The sequence below is a fragment of the Macrotis lagotis genome, chromosome 4 (assembly GCF_037893015.1).
Source record: "Macrotis lagotis isolate mMagLag1 chromosome 4, bilby.v1.9.chrom.fasta, whole genome shotgun sequence".
Classification (NCBI taxonomy): Eukaryota; Metazoa; Chordata; class Mammalia; order Peramelemorphia; family Peramelidae; genus Macrotis; species Macrotis lagotis.
The window spans coordinates 97,264,943-97,291,558 of NC_133661.1; the positions used below are offsets into that span (position 1 = coordinate 97,264,943).

Below are 26,616 nucleotides of genomic sequence, written 5' to 3' on the forward strand. Positions count from 1 at the left end.
CTGCACAATCTGCTATTAGGGTTAAATTACAGGCTCTCGGCTTCAGGCATCCTTTTTATGGTGTGCAGGGAAGCTGACCGAGCAGCCCCAGGGACTACTTAGCTAATGGGAGACTGTTGATATATCTTTTTGGGCTGTGTCTCTTTGATGGTAACTCATTTTAAAGTCCAAAGAATCGCATACACAATCAGTAGCCAATTGTACCAAATAACATTTTTCATGAGCAGAGTTAGGCTGGCATCTTTTTTTCTTCCAGAACTGAGGGCAAAAATCTAAATCTCCCTCATAGTTTGATGTATGTATTGAGAATGCCCAGATTTTGCAGTTGAGGCAAAGCATAGACAATTGAAGCAATAATGAAGTCTTTTTGTATTGTTATCGTGCTTGGCATTTTTTAAAGTGCTTTCACATCCATTATCTCATTTGATCCTTAGAACAATTCCTAGACATGAATTATGACCTCTATTTTACAGATTAGGAAATGGAGGACCTAGAGAGTGGTTTTTCAGTGTTACATCTCTAATTAGTGACTGGGTCTGGATTAGAAACCCAAATGTTTTGGTTCTTAGCCCCTACTGTTTCCAGTAGCCCATGCTAGGGACCACCAGAAAGTTATAAATAATCACATCTTTCCTCTGACTCATGCAATAGTCTTAAGTGCAGGACTGGGTCTTTGTTAAATCTAGCCTTGAATGAGCTCCTAACCAGCTTCCAACCTGGGAATCCTTGCCTTGTAGTCATTTGATATTTGTTCACTGCAGTTCAGGATTCCTTTGGGAAATTGCCCAGAAACTTAGATCTTTTTTTCGAGGAACCAGGACTTGAATATTCCCTCTTTTCTCAGTACCAGTCAATCACAGCACCCCTATACTTAGTGAACTCCAGTGACTGCCATCTCCTGGATCAAATATAAAATGTTTTCTTTGGCATTCAAAATCCTAGTCTCACCCTTTATTCCCCAAAACATACTCTTCGATACAAGTAACATCAATCTCTTGGCAATTCCACTAAAAAAGACCCTCCATCTGTCAATTCCATACATTTGCTTGGAATATTTTCTTTCCTTAAATCCACCTCCTGCCTTCTTTGACTCCCTTCAAGTCTCTATTAAAATCCCACTTTACAGGAAGCCTTTCCCAATCCCCCTTAATTCTGTTGCCTTCCCTTTATTATTTCATATTTTTCCTGTATCTAACTCTTTTGTGCATTGAGGACTATCTTTTTTGTCTTTCTTTGTCTCTTCAGTACTTAGAATACCTAATCCATCATTAATGCTCAATCTTTGGCCAGTAATGACTCCTGACCATTTGGTACCTTGAAAATTTCATGGCATAAACCAACCATGAGCAAAGAATACCAGAGCCTGAATATGATGCTGCCTTTTGAGCCCATTGCAACAGTCACCAAACAAGTATTTTTAGAGTGAATGGGATTGCCTTATGGAGTTTTTAATATGCAAGTAACGAAAAACCCCTGTAGATGGGCTCTAGACCTGATCCATGAATCCAAAACAGATTCTTAAACAGATAAATATCCAAAGGTAATAATTGTATTTGCAAAAGCAATCAGAAAAAGTAATGATATTGAAATAAGCAGTTTTCTGTAATCATTCTCTCTGTACAATTTCCCACATTCCACCCACTTTCAGTTCAGGTTATGAGGCTGAACAAACTATTAATATTATTGAGTTTGATGAACAGAACTTCATTTATCTAGGCTTTCCTCAACAAAGGTATTATGTTAATTGCAACCCACCTTTGTCTTCATGTTGCAGATTTCTTATAAATCTTCCTCCCCAGAAAAGCTACTTATTTTTCAGAAAGTTTCCCTTTAGGTCTTGTTTCTATTTCTCAGGTACTAATATAGATAGGTGAATAGAGTCCTGGGCCTGGAGCCAGGAAGCCTCATCTTCCTGAGGTCAAATCTGGCCTTAGATACTTCCTAGTTGTATGACACTGGACAATCATTTAACCCTCTTTGCCTCAGTTTCCTCATTTGTAAAATGAGCTGGAGAAGGAAATGGCAAGCCACTCCAGTGTCTTTGCCAAGAAAACCTCAAATGAGGTCATGAATATTTAGGTGTGACTGAAAAACAACTGAAAAGCAACAAAAACCACCAAAGCAGCCTTCAGATCATATATCTATTATCTCTTATTCTTATTATATAACCAGTTCATCTCATGTCAGTAAGTGTGAGCTACTCGAAGGCAGGGACTGTTTTATTTGTTGTTTTTTTGCCTTTCTTTATATATCCATTGTGTTTATTAACACGTACCTGCAGTGATTGGTGGCTTGACTTGTTTGGCCTTGACATACCTATTTCTTGAGTATAGATCACTTTTGAAAATACTCTGTAGTCTTACCTGAAAATATCATGAATTTTCATTGACCTTTGTGTCTTCCAAAATTTTTATTCTTTTTATTCAAAAATCATTTAACTCCCCTTAGGAAAAAAGGTGTTTTTCTGGGGTACTGGGGCGGGGAAATTTGGAGGGTGTATTGGATTGGGAAGCTCTTTGGGAATAATAGAAACACTGTATAATTTCCCAAACATTTCTAGTACTTTTTCTTTTTATTATTCAATTTTGTGTCAAAAACATTTTCATCTCCTGTTCTTATTTCATACATGGATTCAGATATAATTCAGTGTACTGGCCATTTCAGTTGCTTGTTAATAATGACAACAGGCATTTTTTAAAAAATCCCTTTAGTTTTTCCTGTGTAGATTGTTAGGCTAATTTCTTTTGACAAAGTATATATTTCATCAAAGAGGCCATTATAATGTTTAGGACATGATGCAATGAGTACAGTTATATGAGTTAAAGTAAGACCTTTTGGAAAACTTTACCACTTCAAGGGAATCCTTTTCTTCCATTTGGGCTCCAACTAAGGTATCCCCTATAATAGAGGCATCAACATGGAACCTGTGGGCCTCATGCTATCTGCATCATTTGAATGCTGCCCAAACCAGATTAAAATGTAATTGGAAAATAGATAAGAAAACAAATGAAAATACAATAAACTATAGGTAAGATTACATTTTAAAACTAAGTCAATATATGGCCCACTGAGATCCTGATGTATAGTTCAATGACCTTTGTTTCCTGTTGAGTTTGACACTACTGCTCTAGAATGTTGGTGAATATATTTAGCAAACATATATCTTCATGCTTTATTAATGAATTTTTAATAATCAGGGTTGTTGAATGTAGTTCCTCTAATATAAGAACCTTCGATGATCTTGGTAAATGTAAGAAAGATGCTTTACTGAAGGAGAACTATTAATTAGGGTTGCATGTTGTTATAACAAATAAAATCTTTTTGTTTGTTTTCTGGTAACCAACAAGCTATATGATGACCCACTTTTAATTTTAATCATATATTCTCAGTAGCATACCTAATCCAAATAACATGCTTAATCCATTCTTCATACCTTTCACTCATTTGTTGTACAGTAAACATGAAGAAAGTCATATAAAATAATTCACAAAAAAACCCTGTTCTCTTTGCATATTTTTATCAGCGATCTTGTGTTCATATGTGCAGATCATGAAGACTTTATAAAGATAAAAAAGTAAACATGTTGAAATTTGGAAATTTTAAAATTCCTTTCATTTACTTTTTAAGGTAATAATATTTTACGTATTTTTTTCCTGAGATCATCTAAAATGATCTCTTAATGCTTTTAAGATTGTATCACTTACAAAATGGATTTCCTCTATGCACTGCCTGGTACTTTCCAATTTCACTTTCTCAAATATCATTTCTACTTCCTCATTTAGTATTTCAGGATTTATAGTATTAGAGTCATGATATTCTAATTACTTTCATCCAGTAAATTGTTAAAGAAATACTGACAAATCTGTTCCCTTTTTTGTCTATTTGTTATCCTGTCAGTTTTCTCTCTTAAATATAGCACCACTGGACCTTACATGAAGCTTTTGACTTTTTTTTCTTCCATGTTTATATTTTCCTGGTGAGTTATAGACATTTGTTTTACCCTACAAATAAAATGAATATGATGGGAGTAGCTAGGTGGTGCAATGCATAGAGTACAGTCCTGGAGTCAAGAGTTCAAATGCGACCTCAGACACTTAATAATTGCCTAGCTGTGTGTAACCTTGAGCAAGTCACTTAACCCCATTGCCTTGCCCAAAAACAAACAAGCAACCCACCCCCCAAAAAAACAAACAAAAATGATTATAATAACAATATATAGAAGATAAGAATTGCAACTATATAAACTTTATAAATCCTATCCTTTTGATCATCACAAGTGGGGGGGGGGTTGGAGTTCTATTATTACTACCTCTGTTTTACAGATGAAGAAACTGAGACTGAGAGCTGTGACTTCCCCAGGGTGAGACCACTAGTAAGTGTCAGAGCAAGACATGACTTCAAGCCCTACATTCTATTTAGTATATCACTTATATACTCATCTTACTTTACATAACATCTAGGTTCAAGAAAGCATATCTTTCCCCTTAAGAGTATGTGTATCACTAGACAAACATCTCAGAAACATGGGCTCTTAATGGGTCTTATTTATACAGTCACTTGTTTTACACAACTGACTTTATTGCAAATTTTTCATACTGCTTGCAAGTACCTGTTACCAGATTTGTTGGGAAAGTGAGTCACCAGGAATATTGGTTTCTAAATAGACAGATTGAATTTTCTTCCTCTCTGAATTCACTTCTTTTTTTTCTACATGAAAGGCATAATTTTCCAAAGCAAAATTATAAAAAAAAACTTAAAGATTATAAGACTTCAAAATACCAGGATGACCAAGGTTATTTCGTATGAGCCAATTAGCAGATAACTGGTTTTTAATTTTCTGCCCTTTTAAAGTTAAAGAAATTTTCTTAGGGTAAATCTGAAGCCAAGCACTTAACAAGAATTGTTAGATAATACACAATTAAAAAAAGAAAAAAAGAATCTAGAACCATGTGAATTTATTTCATTAAAATAATTACCAAATTAGTTTATAAAATGATACTTTGTGGCAATGAGGCAAATATATGCAAATCTTAGGCAAATTATTTGACTCAAATGAATAAACATTTAAGTGTTTGCTATGTGACAGGCTCCAAATTGGGTTGGATATGCAAAAATAAAAAATAAACAAACCTCCCTGCCCTTTAGATGTTCACAGTCTAATGGAGGTGAGACAACATGTAAATTCACAAACAAGATTTACTCACACACACACACACACACACACACACACACGTGTATAAAACAGTATATATAGATATATAATATATAAAACAACACTAGTATATATATATATGTGTGTGTGTGTGTGTATACACACACACACACACACACACACACACACACACACAGAGTATTTAGGAAAAAGACTTCTTCAGAAAATGGGATTTGGGGGATTTGAAGGGCAGCCATGCATATTACAGTATATACTATCTCCACCCTGCCCATATTTACCTTCACCCCTTCTCATGTTCTAGAAAACCTTCCTTAAGTCTTATGGATTTGAAATGAAACATTTTTGCTTCCGAACATTTTGCTTTGAGTCCTTTCTATTTCTTTTATACCATATTACTGCAGAAAAGATCCAGTTTTGGTTTCAGGAAGGATGGACTGGTGCACTAATAACTAATTTTGACAAGCATGATAGATACCACTAAGCACTTAGTGAGTGCAGGAAAGTAAAGTTGATTGCCTTTTACAGAGCATGTATTTTTCTGTTTATTGTTTGTGCACTGCAACCTTAAGCAAACGATTTCCTAGCCAAACAAATGCTTCTAATGAGCAAGAGCAAAGGAAAAAGAACAAGAGGCATTATCAATTATGAATATTTGACATTGGATTGGACTAGAGTCTGTTGTTACTATTGCTGTTTTTGTTGCTGCTTCTGCTGGTCTCTCAGTAACAATGACAGTCTGTTGGTTTCATTTTGAAGTCAATAACCAGAATTTGGAAGAACCATAGGCTGAGTTGGAATTGTTTGTTTGTTTTGCTTGTATATATGTATAAATTATATATTGTGTATGTATATGAAGAATTTGTTGAACAGTAAGTAAATTATATCTGGCCATATGGTGGGCCCAATAAAACCTTTGGCACAAGGTAGGATATTCATATGGTAATCATGGGAGTAAAAAGCTTGGGACCATTTTTGACTTCAGGTGATAGAGGTTAACAGCATTTAATGCATTTATTAACCCTATTGTGTCAAGGATTGGGGAGGTCTGGCTGCCATAATTACAATGCATTGGAAATTCTATTATACATCGTGCCTGGACTTCAGGATTAACAACAGAGACAATTGTATAACAGTTTGAAAGATAGAAGCTTAGAGACCTGCACAAAAACAGCATCATTACCATTATGGAGGTCAGCCTGTATTGGTTATTTTTTAGGTCAAGTCTATTTCTGTTTCTCCTTAGAAGTCTTAGCCCATCAATATAACATGAGGTATCTACTCCCAACGTCATTATCAGAAAATTATATAGTTATAGCATAGAACCTAAGAGACTTTTCTTCCCTTCCCCTCCGTGCTTTCTGCAACCATACATGATTGGGTCATTGCAATGTCCTTTCATTGAATATGTTATTTAACCCAATTTTCAAAACAAACTGCACCGCAATCTTGCTGTGCTTTCTTTCTCCCCCCCCCCACATCTTCACTCCAATTTTTTTTCCTTTAAAAAATCCACCTGCTTTTTACAGATTATAGTTTAGTGCTTGGATAGAAACTCTCCAGCTAAGCGCTGTGTTCTGTAATGCAGCCATTAGCAGGGCTGACGTGCTCTGCCGCCAGTCATGGATGGTGTGCCAACATTTCCATTATCCACCCTTAGTTTTACAGGTTTATACCTTAGCAGTAAAATGTGTTCCTCCCATTTCAAACTTGCCTTACAAAGGTCTCAGACTAGAAACTGTTTTGTTTTTTCTTCCTCCCAGAATATTCTCCATTTTAGTCCACTGGGTAGCATTTTAAAGTTGTAGAAGTTATCCTTTTTGCAGTGGTCAGAAAGGGAAAAAAATCCCTGTAATTTTGTTTGTGACTCTTTTTCATACTTAAAAGACTAGCAAGACAGTGATAATTTGATGATATTTTCAGAACAGCTTAGATAAAAGCATTTCAAATGGGAAAATAACAGGTTGCAAAGAGTTTCTTTAAGGACCAAATTTCCTTAAGTGGCCTCTATATCCACTTAGATAGATTTCTGGCTCTTGAATCTGGGTATGTTCAGTTTGGGGTTTTAGACCTCAGATGGCATTTATACATGCAAAACCAGATATGCAGCTAATGAGTTTAAATGCTAGACAACAGTCTCTCCCTCCTCACCCCTAACCCCTAGCCTTTGTTTTTTTTAAGACAGCAAAAATGAGTTGATGAAATTGTATGCCCAACAGTGGCATACAAACTGCTTAGTTTATCATAGCCCATGCCTTTTTACAAAACTTAAACTGAGGTTTTGACTTTCATTTATGTAGGGTTAATTTGGACAGATCCCACTAGGGAAAAAAGTATTTATTGATCTCTGTGAATTTATTTTAAGAAACTCTTCAGGGTGGCTAGGGGGCACAGTGGATAGAGCACTGGCCCTGGAGTCAGGAGTCCCTGAGTTCAAATCCAGCCTCAGAACACTTAATAATTACCTAACTGTGTGGCCTTGGGCAAGCCACTTAACCCCATTGCCTTGCAAAAGCCTAAAAAAAAACTCTCCAAAGATATTATGGAAGCAAGATATTTATCTGGAAGAGACTTTATTTCACTGAAAAGTCTATATCATTTAGGGTTATCTGTAGTTTAGTAAGATATAGAAGCAATACAAACCAAAAAAAAATCAAATTTTCTTTTTTTGTTATGCACAGGGCATTTTTCATCCTTTAATTTATTATTTTTTTGGAAAAAATGATTTTTTTCTCCCCTAACATGCATATAATTGAAAAGAAAAAGAAAAACTTCTAAGAATCCTTGACCATGCTCAAATTGTGGTCAAGCAAAAAAAAATAAGGATTCCCACATTGTCCAAGTCAGAAATCTTAATATTCCATTTTTTAATATCTCTGTTAGAATATAGAGAGCATGTTTCACCATAGTCCTCTGGAATCGAGGTTGGTCCACAGTTTTATTCCTTTCCAAGTTGTTTGTTTTCTTAATGTTATTAGTGAATAGATTGCTATCTTTTCCTGCTCACTTCACTCTGCATCAGTTCATACAAATCTTCCAAGGCTTCCCTGAAATTGTCCCTTTTATCATGTCTTATGGGACACTAGTATCAAAGTCATACACCATGATTTGTTCATTCCCTCATACTCCATTTGTTGAGCATCCCCCTTAGTTTTTTGGTTTTTGCCATCACAAAAGGAGCTGCTATAAATATTTTTGTTCACATGGGCCCTTTCCCTCTTTCTTAGGTCTCATTGGGGCAGAGATCTACTGTCGCATTATCACTCATATTACCAAGGGGTTAAGTTTATCCTTCCAATTTGGTATTGTGATATACAGCTGAGTAAGCATTACCAGAGGTGCTGATGCAACTGATAAATAGTTGATGGGGTTAGAAGATGGAGCAACTGGTAATTATGTTCAAAGTCAAGAAAGTTGCCTGAGGAGGGGGAAGAATAAGAGATGACCTCAGCAATTTCACAGCAACCCCTTCACTGATCCTGTCAAGCTTTGCCATCTTAACTGCTTTTTTCTCTAGCAAAGAATACTTAGAGTAATAAAAACTGTATCCCTATTCCTACTAGCTTAAATTGGTACTTTGTAGTGATTTAAGGATATTGCTGTTGTTGTTAAATTATTTTTTTCATTCATTTCCAACTCTCCATGACTCCATTTGGATTTTTCTTGGCTAAGAGACTATAGTGGATTGTCCTTTCCTCCTCCAGCTCATTTTACGGATGAGAAAATTGAGGCAAACAGTAAAATGACTTGTACAGGGTCATTGCACAGCTAGGAAATGTCTGGGGCCAAATTTGAACTTAGGAAGCTATATCTTCCTGACTCCAGGCCTCGCAACTATGCACTATGTCACCACTTAACTCCCCCTTTAAGGATCTCTATCATCCTTGCAACATCTTATAAAGGTAAGCAATTATAGTCATTTCCCCATTGCAAAGATGAAAACATTGAGTTCTCCCATCCTGTAAGTCAGTTGTAGGACTCAGGACCTGCTTTATGTGTTTCAGCTCCCTGTTGTGCTACACAGTCTCTTGGGAACAAAAAAACCTCACAACAAGCAGGAGATAGAGCTGGGTGCAGCTTTTCTCCCCATTTTATACATAAGGAAGCTGAGAACAGGAAATTTTAAGTGACTTGCCCTGAGTCACACAGCAGCAACAAAACTTTTGAATTATATTCTGGATCTAGGTCTTCAGTCTTCAAATCCAGTTCTTTCCCCATTATGTTGATATTTTCCCCCTACTTAAGAAGTTAGGCACATTTGCAGCCTACAGGGTGGGAATCCATAGGACCTGAATTCAAATCTAGCTTCACATTTACTAATGGTGTGAGCCACACATAATGAGTGTTTTATTATCTCACTGCTCTGCATCTTCCCCCCTTTTACTTCTGCAGAGCTTTCAGGTTATACCAGATAGTGGAGCACCTAGATGGATAGAGCATTGGCCTTGGAATCAGGAGGACAAGAGTTCAAATCCAGTCTCTGACACTAGTGGTGTGACCTTGGGCAAGTCACTTAAACCTGATTACCTCATACCCAGGATGATCTCCAGTTGTCCTGATTCATATCTGGCCACTAGACCCAGTTGGTTCTGGAGAAGAAAGGGAGACTGGTGACTTAGTACAGTACTCCCTCACTCAAATCCAGTTCACATACTTGTCATGCCATCACTTCCATGATGGTCGTGATCTTCAAAAATGAAGAACAAACATTCCTTCTTTTAAGTGAACTTGATACTATCAGTTAGCTGGGAATTAATTTCAACAATGACCCAAACAGGTATTGTGTCTACTATGTTCTGAATACATTAGATATAAACAAAAATAAAAGTTTATGTGCTCTTCTGAGACTCACACTCTCCTGGGTGAAATAAAACATGCCACAGATAAATAAATACAAGATGTTTTTAGAGAAGGAGAAAGAATTAAAAACTAGAAATATCAAGGAAGGCTTCAGGAAAGAGGTAACTCCTAAGCTGAATCTTGAATAAAAGATGAAAACTCAGAAATAGAAAAGACAGTCTTTCCCAAGTGTTAAGAACTATTTTTGCAAAAACATTGGCCTGATATGGAATGCTGAGTGTGGGGAACAGCTAGTAGTTGGTGGGAATATAGAATGTTTACAAAAAGTATTATATATAAATCTAAAAAAGCAGTTTATTTCTAGACTGAACAAGGCCTTAAGGAATTTTATATACATATATATATATATATATATATATATATATATAATAAAGTGATAGAGAAAAAATATTTTTTGAACTTACAAATGACAAGATTAGATTTGTGTTTTTTGGAAGTTTTTTAATTAGCTTCATGGAAGCTGGATTGGTGAGGAAAAGAGACAAGGAAACAACTATTAGGAGGCCATTATACTAGTCTAGGCAAGAGGTGATAAGAATATGAGCCAGGATGGTGGCCAAGTAAGGGGAAATAAGGAGGTGTGAGACATGTATCTGTAGAAATAGCAAGACTTGACTACTGGTTAACTATTGGGTGAATAGGAGTAGGTGCAAGTGGAGGAGGATCACCAGGTAGGAGACAGTCAAGAATATTTTTCTAGATTATCATTTTACTTGGGCATAGTACAGTATGACCATCATGCCCCTTCTTCTGGATATCAGACTCCTATTAATGTTGTTTAAGATTGGAGTATACATTTCTGAATGGAAGGGTTTAAGTGACCCTCTCTAGAATTTGCCTCCTCATTGTGATCTAACATAAATTAAAGAATTGTGAACCTCTGAATTTAAAGGGATCTTAAGGGACATCTACAACAGTATAAAAATCTCTCTAAAGGCTGCATCACCTCTTTACTGTGCCTCTCACACATTTTAGGAGTTCAGTAATTAATAGTTAAGTAAAAAAAATGAATGAAACAGACCACTTTGGGCCTGATTTCAACTGAACTGGTCTTTCTAAATTTTTCCAATGATTTCCAATTTGTAAATATATTTTAAATATCTTATTTTTCCTTAATTACATTTAAAAAGATAATTTTTAACATTTATCTTTTAAAAATTTTGAGTTCCAAAGTTTCTTCTTCTTCTATTACCTGCCCTCCCTATGACAAGCATTTTGATATAGGTTATATTGTTCAATCTTGCAAAACATGTTACCATGTTAGTCATGTTGTGAAAAAGCCACAAAGAGGGGAAATATATGAAAAAAAAAATAAACTGAAAAATAGTATGCTTTGATTTGCATTCACATCCCATAATCCCTTCCCTTCTTCCCCCCCACCAACATAGATAACATTTTTCATCATGAGACCTTTGGAGTTGTCTTGGATCATTGTATAGCTGAAAATAGCTAAGTCGTTAACAATTGATCATCGTAACAATATTGCTGTTATTGTGTGCAATATTTTCCATTTTCTGTTCATTTCACTTTACATTAGTGTATCTTTTCAGGTGTTTTCTAAAATAAATTCAGTTCAACATTTCCCATAGCACAATAGTATTTCATTATAATCATATACCAGAGCTTATTCAATGATTTCTCAGTTGATGGACATCCCCTTAGTTTTCAATTCTTTGCTGCTATGAATATTTTTGTACAAATAGGTCCTTTTCCCATTTGAAAAGCAAAATCTCTTTTGGATTAGATACCTAGTAGAAGTATTGCTGGCAAAAGGTTTGTGCTAAACTTTTGGGCTTTGTTCCAAACTGTTCTTCAGAATGGTTGGACCGGTTCACAACTCCACCAACAATGCATCAATGTCCCGACTCTCCCAATAATTTTCATTTTCTTTTTCCATCATGTTAATCAGTCTAATAGGTGCAAAGTGGAATCTTAGAGATGGTGGTAAATAATTTCTTAATTACCAGTTGTCATCCTCAGGGGTTACCCTAAAGTTTTTGACTTCAGTCTAAGTTTTACCTGAGCATAAACACTTTTTTTCCCTCTAGTTTTCATGACTCTGCTCTCTTTTGGCTCTCCCTTCTACCTATCTGACTATTTTCCTTTGCTAGATCTTCAGTTAGATCATCCTCATTAATTATGGACATCCCCTAAAATTCTGTTCTGGTTCCCCTTTTCTTTTCTCTCTGTAATCTCCCATCTGGCAATCTAATCAGTTCTTGTAGATTCAATTACCAACTCTAATCAAATGATTCCCACCCCATATATCAGCTTGAATTTTTATTGAGCATTTCAAACCAGATATTCTCTGGGCATCTCAGATTCAACATATATGAACTGGAATACAATATTAACTCCCACAAAAAAAAAAATTTCAGACAAAAAAAACAAGCAAAAAATCCTAAACCACTCTGTTTCCACCACTTTCCACTTAGGTTTGATTCCTCTCTGCCATCTTCAATTCTTTTCTCTCACTCTCTTCACATATGCAGTTAGTTTCCAAATCTCCAAATCTCTCAAATCCCTTTCCCCCCCACTTATCTAGCCACCATGCCACTTGAAACCTTCATCACCTCTCACCTTGAGTATTGCAGTAGTCTTTTAATTAGATGCCCAGGTCTCTTCTCACCCCAGTCCATCTTCCACACAGCTGCCAAAGTGATCCTTCTGACCATGTCACACTCTTCACATTCCCTGATTCCCTCCTCCACAAACTCCAAGGGATTCTTGATACCTCGAGGATCAAATATAATCAACTCTTTTTAGTCATTCAACATATTATTCCTCTCTCTATATACAGTCTATCCTTATTAACACCTTTTTTATTCCTTACACTGTCTCTGGACCTTTTTAATAATTATCACCTGTGCTTGAGGCTTTCCCTCCTTATCCTTGCTTCTCAAAAGCCCTGATTTCCTTCAGAACTCATTTCTGGTGCTTCATTTTATAGGAAGCTTTTTCTCCTAGCTACTAATTGCTGTCTTCTAAAGCCACCTTCCATCTGTTTTGTGTTTTGTATTTTATCTAATATGTATTGATAACATAGTAAAAATGTAATAAATGTTTAGCGATTAATTGTTGATTGTTATTGACACCTTTAGGGAAGGACTTTGAATCCCAGTTTACCTATGATCACAAAAGCAGATACAGCTTAGAAATAAAATGCTTCTCCTTGTGCTGTTTATAAAATATACCATATCATCTATATGATTTAGGGTCCCATATTCTGTTAGTTTTCCCACAGTGTTCAGAAAGAATACAAGTCTTTTATAGATTATGATCTAGCAAAGAAAAGGAGAGTCCAGTATTTTATTGACCATGTTAATGTCTAGCCATAATGCCAGTTAAAAGCAAAAATAAACATTTAAAAAAATTTTTTAAATAAATTCATTTTTCCAAACTACATGCAAAGATAGTTTTCAACAACCATTTTTGGAAGGTTTTGAGTTTCACATTTTCCTCCTCCCCCCTTACCTTTTCAGAGAGTAATCTAATATAGGTTATACATGTATAACTATGATGTGTATTAATCATTAAACATTTAAAATTCTATATACTTTCTTCTGTCAGTGATAGCTCAGTTGGCCTAAATAAAATGTAGAATATTATGGAGAATACCACTTTTTTCCTAGAGTTATCTCTCTGGTTTTATGCAACCTTTAATGACCTTTTGTTACCAGAAGTCTACTTAACAGTTCTTTATTCATAATACCTGTTTAAAGGTTTATATTTCATATTCAGAATTGGCATATGCAAATGCATTTTAGAGATTATGACACTTCCTAGGTAGCATTAGGAGTATCTTGAACCTAGTATTTCTTCAACTTGATGCATAAAAGGGTTCTCAGCATTGGCTTTTTTGCATCTTCATTTGCAGAAATACATTGACTCAAGCAGTCCTTGATGGGGTGCCCATTGTACACCAGTGGGATAAAGGTCAGGATAAGCAGTGAGGAAGTTCAATATCTCATTAGCTGATAATTTTTCAGTCACAGTAGTGTCAAAGCACCAATATCCCTATTGGATCTATAAAGTGTCAATATGGTTAAGAATATAAGCAAGGAATATGTTAAATGATTAGAAAGATCAGAAAGAACTTTAAATGTCAAAGAATTTTTTATATTTGATCATTGAGGTAATCAAGATCTATTGGAGTATGGGCATCAAGGAGTATGAAGAGTGTGACATGGTCACAACTCTAGAGTATAGAGAGACATGAAAATGGACTTGAGGAAAGGCATCTGATTAGAAGGCTACTGCGTCCAATTCTCAGATTTTTATTAGTGTTGTTTATATTGGAGATTAGAGAGCTGTTCTGAGGTGATTAACAACAGTAATTATTATTATTATTATTTATAAGCTGTGCTTATTGTCTCTTAGAACTTTGCAAATTGAGGGATTACAGATAGTTAAGAGAAGTCAGTGTGATCTAGTTGGGGGGTGGTGGTAGAAATATAGTACCCAGGACCAAAGAGGCCTGATTCCAGATCTCCCTTTACTAGCTGTATGATTTTAGGTAAGTCACGCAACTTCCCTTTGTCTGTTTCCCTTCTGTAAATGGAAGGTGGCATTATCTGCCTTATTACTCTTATGAGATAGTCTTCAAGATCAGTCGGTATTCATGAGATCAAGTTGAAAACTGCCTAAAAGCTGTTCTAGTATTGATTACTATTGATATCAAGGAGCTTTTTAAGTTTTCCTGAAATTTAACCTTCAATCCTATTTATGTCACCATCAGTCCTAAACTATAAGTTCCCAAATGGCAGAAACTGTCTTGCCTTCCATTGGTGTTTTCTTTGTTGAATTGAATTGTTTGCCCCTAGCATCCTAAATTTGAGCAGCGAAAAGGGAGATTAAAAAAAGAATGGAATGGTAAAACTGGAAGAAACCTCAGACCTAATCCACTCCCACATTGTACAGATGAGAATATCGAAGTGCCCCATTAACAGCAATATTATGAGATAATCAACTATATTGTGATGGAAAATGATCTCCATATTCAGAGAAAAAACTGTGGACTCTGAATGCAGACCAAAGCATATTATTTTCACTTTTTAAAAACATGTTTTATGCTTTTCTCTCTTTCTTATGTTTTTCCCTTTAATTCTGATTTTTCTGTCACAACATGCTTAATATGGAAATATTTAAACATGATTATATATATATATAACCAATATCAGATTACAAGATGTGAGGGGGGAGGGAAGGGAAGGAAGAAAAATGTGGAACTCGAGCTTTCAAAAAGATGAATGTTGAAAACTGTCTTTGTATGTCATCGGAAAGAATAAAATGACATTTTAAATAAAGAATATTGATAGTCCAGGGAAGTAATTTGCATTGAGCAATTGATTAATTCATGGTAGACCCAAAATAAGCAGCACTCATCTTATTCCTAATCCATTGTTCTGTCTTTCCTTCTGTCTTTCTTCATTTCCTCTTTTGTTCTTTCATTTGCTTTCTCTTTAACTTTTGTTCTTCCTTTCGTTGACTTTCATTTTTTGTTTTCATTCTTTCTTTTGTTCTCTCTCTCTCTCTCTCTCTCTCTCTCTCTCTCTCTCTCTCATTATACATTAGAAGAATTTGCAGGAATACTAGTCCTACCAAAAAATTAAGGAGGAAGTAAAATTTATTAGGGAAAAAATGGTAATTTATCAAACATCTAAGTAACTTTGGAAAATCAGAAAAGGAGATACAAAAAACAAGCCATGATGCACCAAAAGAGTAGAGTGACTGTCCCAATTTTTTTCTTTCTTGTTTGCATTGTCTTTATGACCCCTTGTGTAATGCATTTTTGTTTTATTGTAGAGGTGTTCCAAGTAAAGCTGAGGGGTTTATCATCTTGGAGGGGGCATCTAATTGACCCATAAGTGAGATTTTTGTAATATTACAAAATGTATAAAATAAAAGAATTTTGCACAAACTTGGAGATCATTTCTCTTTTTCATTGTTATCTCATCCAAATCTCATCATTCTTTCCATTTATTCCAGGGAGGGTTTGGGATAAGGAGGAATTAGGAGCAATCCAAGGTGGTGGTAGTAGGAGGTGATGGTGGTGCAGGGTTCATGGACTCTTTTTTTCTTGCTGAAATGGTGATATATTTACTGGCAGAGGTTAAGAACCATTGCTTGTTTCTATAACGTAAGGAATGCCAACAACCTAGGTGCTGGCAATGACCGCCTCTATTAATTACCTATGTGATCTTAAGCATATCATACTTCTCCTTTGTGTTTGAGCTTTCTTATAGAGGAGTTGGAATAGTCTCAGAGCTTCTCTCTCTACTTATATTTTTTTTCCAGGGATCTGCCAGAGTTCATACAAAGTGCCTAATTATTCATCATGCGCAGCTTACTCCCCTCTAAGGCTCTGGTGCTATATGTGATAAATAGGGGTTTTATGTTTACTTTAGTATTGAGCTGCTTTTGATAGGGATGAGAATTATAGTGTGATGGTAGTCTAGATATCTTGTTGTAAATCTGTAAAAAAATGAAATCCCCCCCCCAGGCTAAGATGACTAATTTTGCATTCTTTTCACCAACCTTATTTTTGTGTCTTTTCTTAGGCACAGAAGCTAAAATCTAATGCTTCAGGAAATCCACACCTCTGCCTGGCTGATGTAAGTTCTTCGTGAACTATATTTTGCTATACCACTTTTGGGGACTAGAGCACGTGGTCTCCAGTTCTGGTTGAGGGAGAAGGGGGTGAAGAGAGTCTATATTCATTTCCCACTTAAAACTTGAGTTCAATCAACCTTCCATGTGACCCTTTGAGCAGAAATGATTCTTTAAGCTCACTACATAAAAAACTAGGGCTGTAGGAGCTCTTCTGATGACAGTTTTTGTAATATAAAGAGCCATCATTGTAATATCCTAGTAAACACCATGTGATGCTTTTGATTCTAAGTTACATGGAAACAACACATAAATACCTGATTATGAAGGTTGTAGGGTAATTATAGTTGCAACTATTAAGCATAATATGTAGGGTTGGGGAATTGTGAAATTTAGCAAGCCTGAACTTAGAGGATGACAGAGTGCTTGCTTTTGATAAGTAAATTGACAGCCACATAAATCATTCCCCACTCAGTACATGAAAATCAAACATGCATCATCAGATAAGTGGTAATTGAATGCTTACCTCTTTACCTGATGAGTGTTGGAAGTTCTTCCTCATTAAGGTGATTCCAATGCCAGTTGGAGCTGCCAGATCTAGAGACAAAAATTAGATTTAGTTGAATTTGTGACAATTTGGGGTAGAGGTATAATGGGGAAGACAAGGCTGCCATGATGGAACCTCCAGCCACTCATCACAGAGATGTGGAGGAGAAAGAGAAAAGCAAAATAAATTCTGTTACATTTTAGCTTCCATGGGCTGTGCCTTGAAGTCTCTTCTAACATTCATTTTAATAACAAGAAATTGCTTGGATGTCACAGGAATAAATTCCTTTAGTTGAAGCTGATTCTAGGGTCCCAGGACTAATTTAAACAAGCACCAAGAACATTGTCCTTGGAACTTGAGACCTCGGATTCTTATCCCTTGCTCTGCCATTACTATGATGAGTGACCTTATCAGCACGACTCTGGCCTTCAAGTTTTCTCATTTCTAAAAAAGAGAAATGGATTAGAAGGTGTCGAAAATCCCTACTAATTATAATTTATTTTTATTCCTTAAATTCATTTACCACAACCTGAGATGGAAGCAGATTTCCTTTTCTACCTACTGAGCTTTACCTGGAAAACTGGAGACCGGGGCAGCTAGGTGGCACAGTGGATAGAGCACTGGCCCTGGAGTCAGGAGGACCTGAGTTCAAATCTGGCTTCAGACACTTAATAATTACCTAGCTGTTTGGCGTTAGGCAAGCCACTTAACCCCATTTGCCTTGCAAAAAACACCAAAAAAACTGGAGACCAACCAGTTAACTTCTAGGTTCATAAATTTAAAACTTGTGGAGACTATCTGATCTAACCATCTGATTTTTCTGAGGAGGAAACTGAGACCCAAAAAGATTTTCTTTACTTCTACAAATTCATCTTGATAATGGTGTCACACTGGTATTTGAACCCATTCTCAATGTTGCCTAAGCTTGCCTTCTTAAATTCTTTGAGTAGGGGTGGCTAGGTGGCGCAGTGGATAAAGCACCGGCCCTGGAGTCAGGAATACCTGGGTTCAAATCCGGTCTCAGACACTTAATAATTACCTAGCTGTGTGGCCTTGGGCAAGCCACTTAACCCCATTTGCCTTGCAAAAACCTAAAAAAAAATTCTTTGAGTAAAACACTTTTGAATACTAAATGAGAGAAAGGGTGACATACCCCATTTCTGTCACCATTAATTTTCCTTTCCTTCGCATTGATGATGTCGATAGAATGAGCTGGTAACCACAGAGCTCATGAGGGGTACAATCTAATTGAACACCAGTGATGGAAAAAGATAGTTTTAGAGAAGAAAGCCCAAGGCCAACAGAGAATCTTGAAATATCCTCTCTGTTGGTGCCTTTTCTGTGAAATTGATTCTTAAATAGTGAAGCAGTCAGGTAGTTGTTGGCTTTAAGAGATTCTATAGTGATGACGAAACAGAAGACCCTCTTTATTGTTCCCTATATTTTAAATTTTGCTGTTTGTTAACCTTTGTATAGAAAAACTCAAGATCCACTTTGATGGGTAACAAGGTAATAAGGTAAAAAACCAAGTTAGGTTTAAATGCATGTTGGTGAAAAGAAACTGCTCAGCAGGTAACTAACTTAAAAATATCCTCTTTTACAGCGGGAATTTGACAAAGACAGAGCTGGGGGCTCCAGTCAAATGGCCTCAGACTCAGGGGCTACACCCACATACTGGAGCCTAAGCAAATTGCTGATCCTGGCCATCACAGCACTGAAGACCCTCTTGTCCATAAGTCTGGCAGAAACATTGTAGCCCTATTAACAAACAAACAAAAACAATCACATATGGACATGTATAAAAACAAAACAAAACAAAAAAACAAGCTGTTTTCTGTTCTTTGTTGTCTATCCAAAATTCCAGTTTTAGGAGCAAAGTTGAAGCGGTCTTGCTAAAACAGTTTCATTCTACTGGAATTTTTTTTTTAAAGAAAGCTTCTTGTGATATTTAGGGGCCTTTATGGAATACTTGATGTATTGCTACATTCCAAACCCAAAAGGCAAAAGGCTTTTGAGCATACTGTAGTTTAAAGAGGTAGTATGCAAATTTGGCTATAAAACAAACAAGTTTTTTATTATTATTATTTTTTAAATGGTTTTAACCCTGGCCTTTACTTGCAAGGGATTCAGTTTGTTTTCCTAATATCTTCGCTATTTCATTGAACAGCTTTGGTTTTGAATTAAGCAAATTTCAGACTAAGAGGGATGCCAGGCTTTCATCACCACATAAAGATTCTCATCAAGAGTGGATTTTATGAAAATATTTCCTTCTCATAGACTGCTACCAATGTTAAGCTTTCTAAATGTATTAGCATCTTCCTCCTTAATGTTTATGAACTCTTCAATGGTTTTGCATTCTCTCCTGCTAAAACATGATATGTCACATACAGATATAATGTATGTTTCTCAGTTATGATTTCATAAAAAAGGGGGTGGGTGGGAGTTTGCAACTTGCTAACGATATGTTAATCATTTAAATACACTCATCTAAGCCTTATATGGGTGAGAATTCCTTAAACTAACAAGAGTCAGACATAATGGAAGCTTAACTAATAATCTTTACATTTATGAGATTATATATAGAAACAAATTTTACTAAATGGTTTCAAATGTTGGCTTTCTATATTTTGGACCTAATAATACTATACCCATTTTTTACTGTTGGTTTAATACAAAATACATGGAGTTCTTTTCCCCTCTCATAGAACTGTTTTATCTGCCTATATTAGTAACACTATAAATATAACTCCTTAAAAGCAGAATTCTATGAGCCTTATGCTTTATCAGAAAGCTCTGCATCACATTATGCTAGACAGGAGTGGGGGGTGGGAAGCAGAGAATCCTAAGGCTAATCGTTGACCATTTGTGGAAGTATTGCTACAAGCCTCATCTGAGGGGGGAACATAGCCAGTCACGAAAATGGTCTAGGTCTAATGGCCACATTGCCAATTCACATGATGTAATGGTTCTGGTTTTCCTTCCCTTTACAAGGAGAGTCTTTACTGAATGAGGTGAAATTCTTTTGCCCAATCCTTTAAGTATCTTCACAGTACCTTTCCTGAGGGTTGTCTTTATTCTTAACTGTGACAGCTTAGTTACTCTTACAGGCAGTTATGTCTAAATGATCCACAGTAATCTAGTTTTATCGAGTTGCGTCTCTTACATTCTCCTTCCTCCCACCCCTTCCATGATAGACAATAACAAAGTTAAAGCAAAAGGTTCATTATGTTGGATTTAGAGTCCTGAAGTAAAACTTTCATTGTAACATACTGGGTCCATTGTGATTGTTCAATCAGTATAGGGCAATGATAAAAAGAGACCCTTAAATTACAAACTACAGAGCTGCCTCTTTGTAAAGAAAAGCTGTGTATTGTTGGCAAAACACTGGGTCCATAAATCTACCCATTCTCTTCTATAATTTTTTTAATTAAACTGATGCAATTCTAAAGTATGTTTTTTGAGGTAAATTAGATCCAAAGTGTATTTTGATGCATGTATAGGAATGTGCATCCCCCTAGATGAGTAAACTCAGTAACAGCATTTCTCTTTGGTTCAATGCTGATAAATTGGAGTTTTATTTTGAATTCAGGAGAGAGACTTTGGGGGAAGAAATCCAAACTTAGGGTATACCATCTTAGCATATATAGTGCTCCTTCTTTCTAGTTGTGCTATTTTACTCCTAAGTGTTGATTAGATTATTGAAAGGGGGAAAATATGATAAGAAAGAAAAAATGTCTGCTATACAGCCAAGGTAAAGACCTAGTCTTAAGTATAATTGAGTTAGAAGCATATTCACATATAAATGCTTTTGAATGCTTATTTCTAGCTATAATTGCCAACATTCTTCATTAACAAATGGTCTTAAGATAAACTTGATAAACATGAAGCCTAGTTGCTCTGTGAAAATTTTCTGAAACATACTACTTGGAATGAACATATTAAGTGTGTTGAAATATCTGGAAGGCTAACAATTAGTAAATATCTCTTAAAGAATATATTTTGCTTTAATTATGCTATCTCTGTATCTACAATCAGCTAATTACATATGGGTCTGATGGAGTGTAGGCAGCTATAAAATGCTATTGATTACTTCTGCTGTAAACAGCAGCTCTAATTAGCTTCAGATGACCAAAGAGGAAATGGTAGTTATCAGATCTAACAAGGGTCGCCTTCAGTAATAAACCCATGGATATAAAACAGACATAAATTATATTTTGAAAAGCCTCATCTATCACCAACAAGAAAGTTCTTGTTTTTCTTCAAAACCAAAAGCATATTATAGTTTCCAAATCCTTAATTTGAAAATAAATTGCTTATTAAACAAACAACATGTGGGAATGGATTCTGTGTCCAATCTTTTACTGAAGTTCTTATGGACTTAAGCCAGTCAAGATTGGGATGAAGTCTTTCGAGTTGAATGTGACATGAATGATGTCAGCTTGACATGGTAACTTGTCAACACTGTCATTTGCACCAGCCTTTGAATAAGCAAATGATGTAGTTCTTTTTGATTTATTGTAACCGTTAAATGTTGACAAATTTCAAGGGCTTGGAAAAACTCAAGTATTCCCTCTCTTAGTTATTAGTCTGTATATTTTTGGAACCACTTAATAAGATAGTTAGTCATTGGAATATGGGAAGTAACAGTTGATTTTAAGATTGTAAGTGTACTGGAAGTTTCTAGGATGAGGATGATTTTAAACAGGAACTAATTAATAAATGCTTAGGGCAAGTCCCAATGTCCAAAAAGTCCTGCTGCCCTTTTCGGTTCAAAGAAAACAAGCAATTCTACTAAAATAATTAGAAGCACAGTCTAATTTGACATTTTCATTTGACCAATTTTTAGCATCTCAATCATAGCACACAAAGAAAAACGTGCACAATGTACTGTGGGAATGCAAAATGCTGACCACATGCTATTTTATCATATCTGTTTTGTCCAAACCACTAATAGAAATCTAGAGAATATTTTTGGTTAAGAGTAACAATTGTATCTCTACTGCATATAGTTATTTGACAGGGTAGTTTCTATTTAAAATGTTAAAAAAAATATATTTCTTCTGAAGTTAGCACAGAGCATTAGATACCCATGTCCAAGAATTTGTAAATGACTGTGCAGTACCCCTTTCAGATTTGTCACTATATTGAGACCAGTTCCTATCTTAAATGTACACAGAGGGTGGGTAGTCTCCATTGTATCCTAGGCCAAACATACTTTCTGCTCTAAATCAGATACCTCTTCCTAAATACTCCATCTGCTGAACAAGGGAAGTGGGAGAGCTAAGACACTTTTGAATTAGAGTGAGGACTTGGTGAGGGTAGGAAGAAGAGATGGAGGAACAGTGGGAGTTTATATAATTAGCAAAATCTTTGCTTAGATTCCAACTTTAAATGAGTTTCTGTTCTTTATGAAGTAGTAGTGGCCTCAGCAAAGCTGCTTTTCCGAAAATAAGTTTTCATTCATGTTGCCAAGCTTATAACCGCTTATTTAAATCAATAAACTACATGATAGAAAGTATTGCTTAACTAAAAAAAACATGAACTTACCCATTCCCAAATAACCTAGTTCTTGGCCCTCTCGATAAATTTCTCTCTGAAGATTCTCTGCCTTCTGTGATGTTTGGTAAAGATAAACAAGATCAAGAACCTATCTTCCAAGTTCAAAGTGAATTAAACAATAATGACTTAGAGAATTTGTCAAAATAAAAAACAACTGAAGTGTTCAGAGCACTGGCAAGGGTAAATTGAATTCATTCCAGAGAATTCTATAGAAAAGGCACCATATTTACCAAGGAAAGGATATTTAAGACAGAAGAAGATGGAACCCTAGAATGACTGGCAGAATCACTGGTCCAGGAATGAAAGCATCATATAATTATTCATCATTGCTCAGAGTTGCCAACTTCTACCCAACAAATAGTTAGCTTCTTTGAAAGCTTCACTGAAACTGAAAGCTCTTTTGAGGGAGGTTTAAAGAAATAACTTATAAATTATAGTTAACTGTTATTATTTTGGGTATTTTAAAATAAAAAATCTAATTTAGGGAACCCTCAAGTTGTAACTCATAACTCTTGCCTTTGCCTACTTCATTCAGATTTTACTTGTGTATACTAGGACAACTTTCCTCCTCAAATACCAGGTATTTTAGACCAGTTTTCTAGATTCTTCTCACGATTCTCTGCTGTAGAGTCCCTGAACTATGTGCGTATTCTTCAATCCAAATGGGTTTGGCTCAGCTCATGATCATTTTTCCATAAAACATCTAAACCATGGAATTGGCACATATTGCCTTGTTAATGGGATGTGCTCTATGGGAAGCAAAATCAGTCGACTCTCCATGAAATTTCATCTTGAAAGATTTGCTTTGTTTCTTCTGAAATTGGATATTGGCTTTTCTGGTCATCTATTTGATTTGCCTTTTTTCCCCTTTCCCTTACTGTCCTAATTTGCTTTTTCTCTTCTCACAGTTTTTTTTGTGTTAATTCTAAATTTATTCCTAATGATAAACAAATATAAACAAATGCCAGAACACTTTTTCACACTTCCTCAAAGCCTATCTGTCATCTCTTTTGAGGAGTAAGGGAATCTAAAGTCTACAATGCATACATCATCGTAAGATAGGAACTTGGCTTTAATATCCTAACCAGGAAAGTTGCATCTGCATGATCATTGAACTCGTTCAACATTGCCCTTAATTTGATTTTAGTGGGCATATGAAGAGAAGGGTATTATTATTACCAAGAAAGTGGTTAAACACCTAGAGACCTAAAAATCTTTCTAAATATTGTCCCTTCTATGGCACTTTGGGAAAAGAGCAAGCCTTGGCCTTGTTTCTTTTAATCAACTGTAGGGAAAATGAAACATCCTGATATTCATTCAAGGTCTTGGTCTCTGAAGGTCTCCAAACTCATTTGACCAGCACAGCTGTGACCAAGGCTGTTTGCCTCCAGCAGGTGCCAATAGCGGCTTCCTGTCACCCTGCCATGTGGAATTCATTTTTGCCAAGGGCAGCTGCCAAGCCCAATAGCCAGCTTAAGTAGGAGGCTTACTCTGGTTTGACCTCTTTTTCTAACCCATCCAGATTCCCTTACTTCCTTTTTTGCTGTTTGTCCATAGTAGAAGAAGATTGACTTAGGTATCTTGGTTGAGAATTAGAAGTTATGCCTTCATATGCTCATAGACAACAAACCTTATCCCCAACTTCCCCTTAATCCTTCACCGCTATGTTCCCAAGAAGACATTATTGGATCTTAGCAAAAAGTCATATTAAAGCACCTCTGTACCATCCAGCTACACTGAGCTCAATTGTAATTTTGAATTTTCCTGTCTGAGGTCCACAAGTCCATTAGAGTGTGAATCTTGGTGGGGTGGGGAAAACGTAGACAGAGGGATGAGATCTGAGATGCTTAAAGTGTCTCATACCATCTTGAACATACCATGTTGAACAGTATCAGTCAAAAACTTTGCAGTCCCTAACAGGGACTGAGCCCTAAGAGCTTTTCATCTTTAACTCACTATATCAGGTCCAGAGAAGCCTGAAAAGGGGAGGAGAAAGAACCAAGTTCCCCAAAGACCTCCAGTGGAGGAGAACAGGAACAGAATCTATAATTCAGTCAACTAACTCCCCAGGAGAGGAGAGAGATTGAGTAAGCAGACTTTTTTTTTTTTTTTTTTTTGCTTTGGAAATCTCTCTCCTGAACTCATAACTGTTGAGTGAGAGGATAAGCTGCCTATGTACAAAGAAGGGTATATGTCTCTTCTCTAGCCTTTTACACAGACACGAAATTCCCTTTTAAATTACCTTGTGAATTTACTTTTCAGAGCCTGAGTCAAAGAGAAAAGTCCAACCTAGCTTGCCAGCCAGCCACTCACCTATTACAGGCAGACACAGAACAGGGGCAATCAGATTTGCCCTTAACCATGAACCTAAAGTGAAGGCAGCCACCACAACCCCTGAATCACTCCACTGAGCCATTGGGAAATACAAATTCTGCCAAACCCACAAGCTAGTGGAGCTGCTGAAGCCATAAGTTAATAGTCAGAAAGTGATATTATCAGAAACCACTTTTTTTTTCCTTTTCCAGTGGAAGGCAGCATCTGAAGGAAAACCTGAGAAAAAAATAAATTTTGATTAAAGTGACAGTAAACTCAGAGCTGTGAAATGATGTCTGATGTACAGAAACAAAACTGGACCCAGAATACTAAGAATTCAGTTTAAAAAGTGCTGACAAGGTAAATAGAGAGCCTAAACTTCCAAGGGAGGTGGGAAGGTTACCAGCTTCTTGGAAATTATTGAAGTTTGTCAGCCAGGGGTTCTCTAGTAGAGAACCTGGTGAAGGTGCTCAATTCCTTTCAGTGCATTGGCATCTAACTCTGAAGCTTAGCAGGGCTCACAATGGGATGCTCCTCCAGTTGTAGCTGGCAAGCGTGGGAGTGGGCACATGAGGCAGAGGGTTATGGGAAGCCTGCATTCTTTCCCTGGCATGGTGAGAGGGCTTGATCTGAAATTTGGCTTTCTATGTTCCCCTTTTCTCGAGAGGCATTTCTAAATACAGAAATGGAAACTGACTCCCAGATAACTGCCTTATTTGGCTGGGGTCTAACTTTATTCAGGTATTTTTTTTATTTTGTTCCATGTTTTTTTTTCTTGATATAAAGTAGTCTAATTAATAGGGTTGAAAGGGAAAGATTGGGAGGAAACAAACTCAAGGTTTAGGGGGCAGGGTGTAATGAGTGGAGAGTTTCAATTTCTCAACTATTTAATCCTTTCTCCCTTCTTCCTCCCCTATTGCCAAAGACCTACTGGCACTACTTTTGCTTAATATGGAGCTTACAAAGTAGTGTGTGCATGATCCCTCCATCCTGAAACAAATTATCCCTATTTAATCCAGCTCATGTTGAGAAGTTATGTGAGGTATCAGGACATTTCCCCACCAACCACAAGGGATGCTTTTGGATTGCCTGTATTTGGGGGTATGTCCATGTTTTGTTCTGTATGAGATGGGTTGGCAAGAACAACAGTGTAAGAACGTGACAGATAAGACATCTGAATGAGTCTGTGTTATGATAAAATCGCCAGGAAGGGGCCCCACTTACTCCCATCCCCAAGGCAAGGTTTGGAGGTGGGGTCTCCAGTGTCTACAGTGATCAGAGCCTCCACACTGGGAGCTTATTCACCGCTTTTGTTTCTGGTATTTATTTTATACCACCTACTGACCAAGTACCTCCATTTCTGGAGGATCCTCTATTACTTGTTCTCTTGTGTATATTCCATATATGCTGTACTAAGGAACTCTGTACATTTCCCTGGGGTTGTTATACTGTATGAAGTCTTTTCACAGCCGTTTCACAAGGTACTTTATTGCCAATACCCAAGAAAGAGGATTTAGTGTGAAAATAAGGACTATGGAAGTGATTTTGTGATGTTTGA

At 36.3% G+C, this 26,616-nt stretch overlaps 1 protein-coding gene across 4 annotated transcripts in view; it reads left to right on the forward strand.

The window, feature by feature from the left end:
* The window catches only part of GFRA1 (GDNF family receptor alpha 1), a 310,063-nt gene extending 285,191 nt beyond the window's left edge, over window positions 1-24,872 (forward strand). For all 4 annotated transcript variants that reach the window (XM_074233574.1, XM_074233577.1, XM_074233575.1 and 1 more), the window contains 2 exons: window positions 16,591-16,644; window positions 18,790-24,872. In XM_074233574.1, the coding sequence (XP_074089675.1) occupies window positions 16,591-16,644; window positions 18,790-18,942 (207 nt within the window). In that variant the 3' untranslated portion in view covers window positions 18,943-24,872. The remainder of the gene's footprint in view (window positions 1-16,590; window positions 16,645-18,789) is intronic.
* The last annotated feature ends 1,744 nt before the right edge of the window (window positions 24,873-26,616 follow it).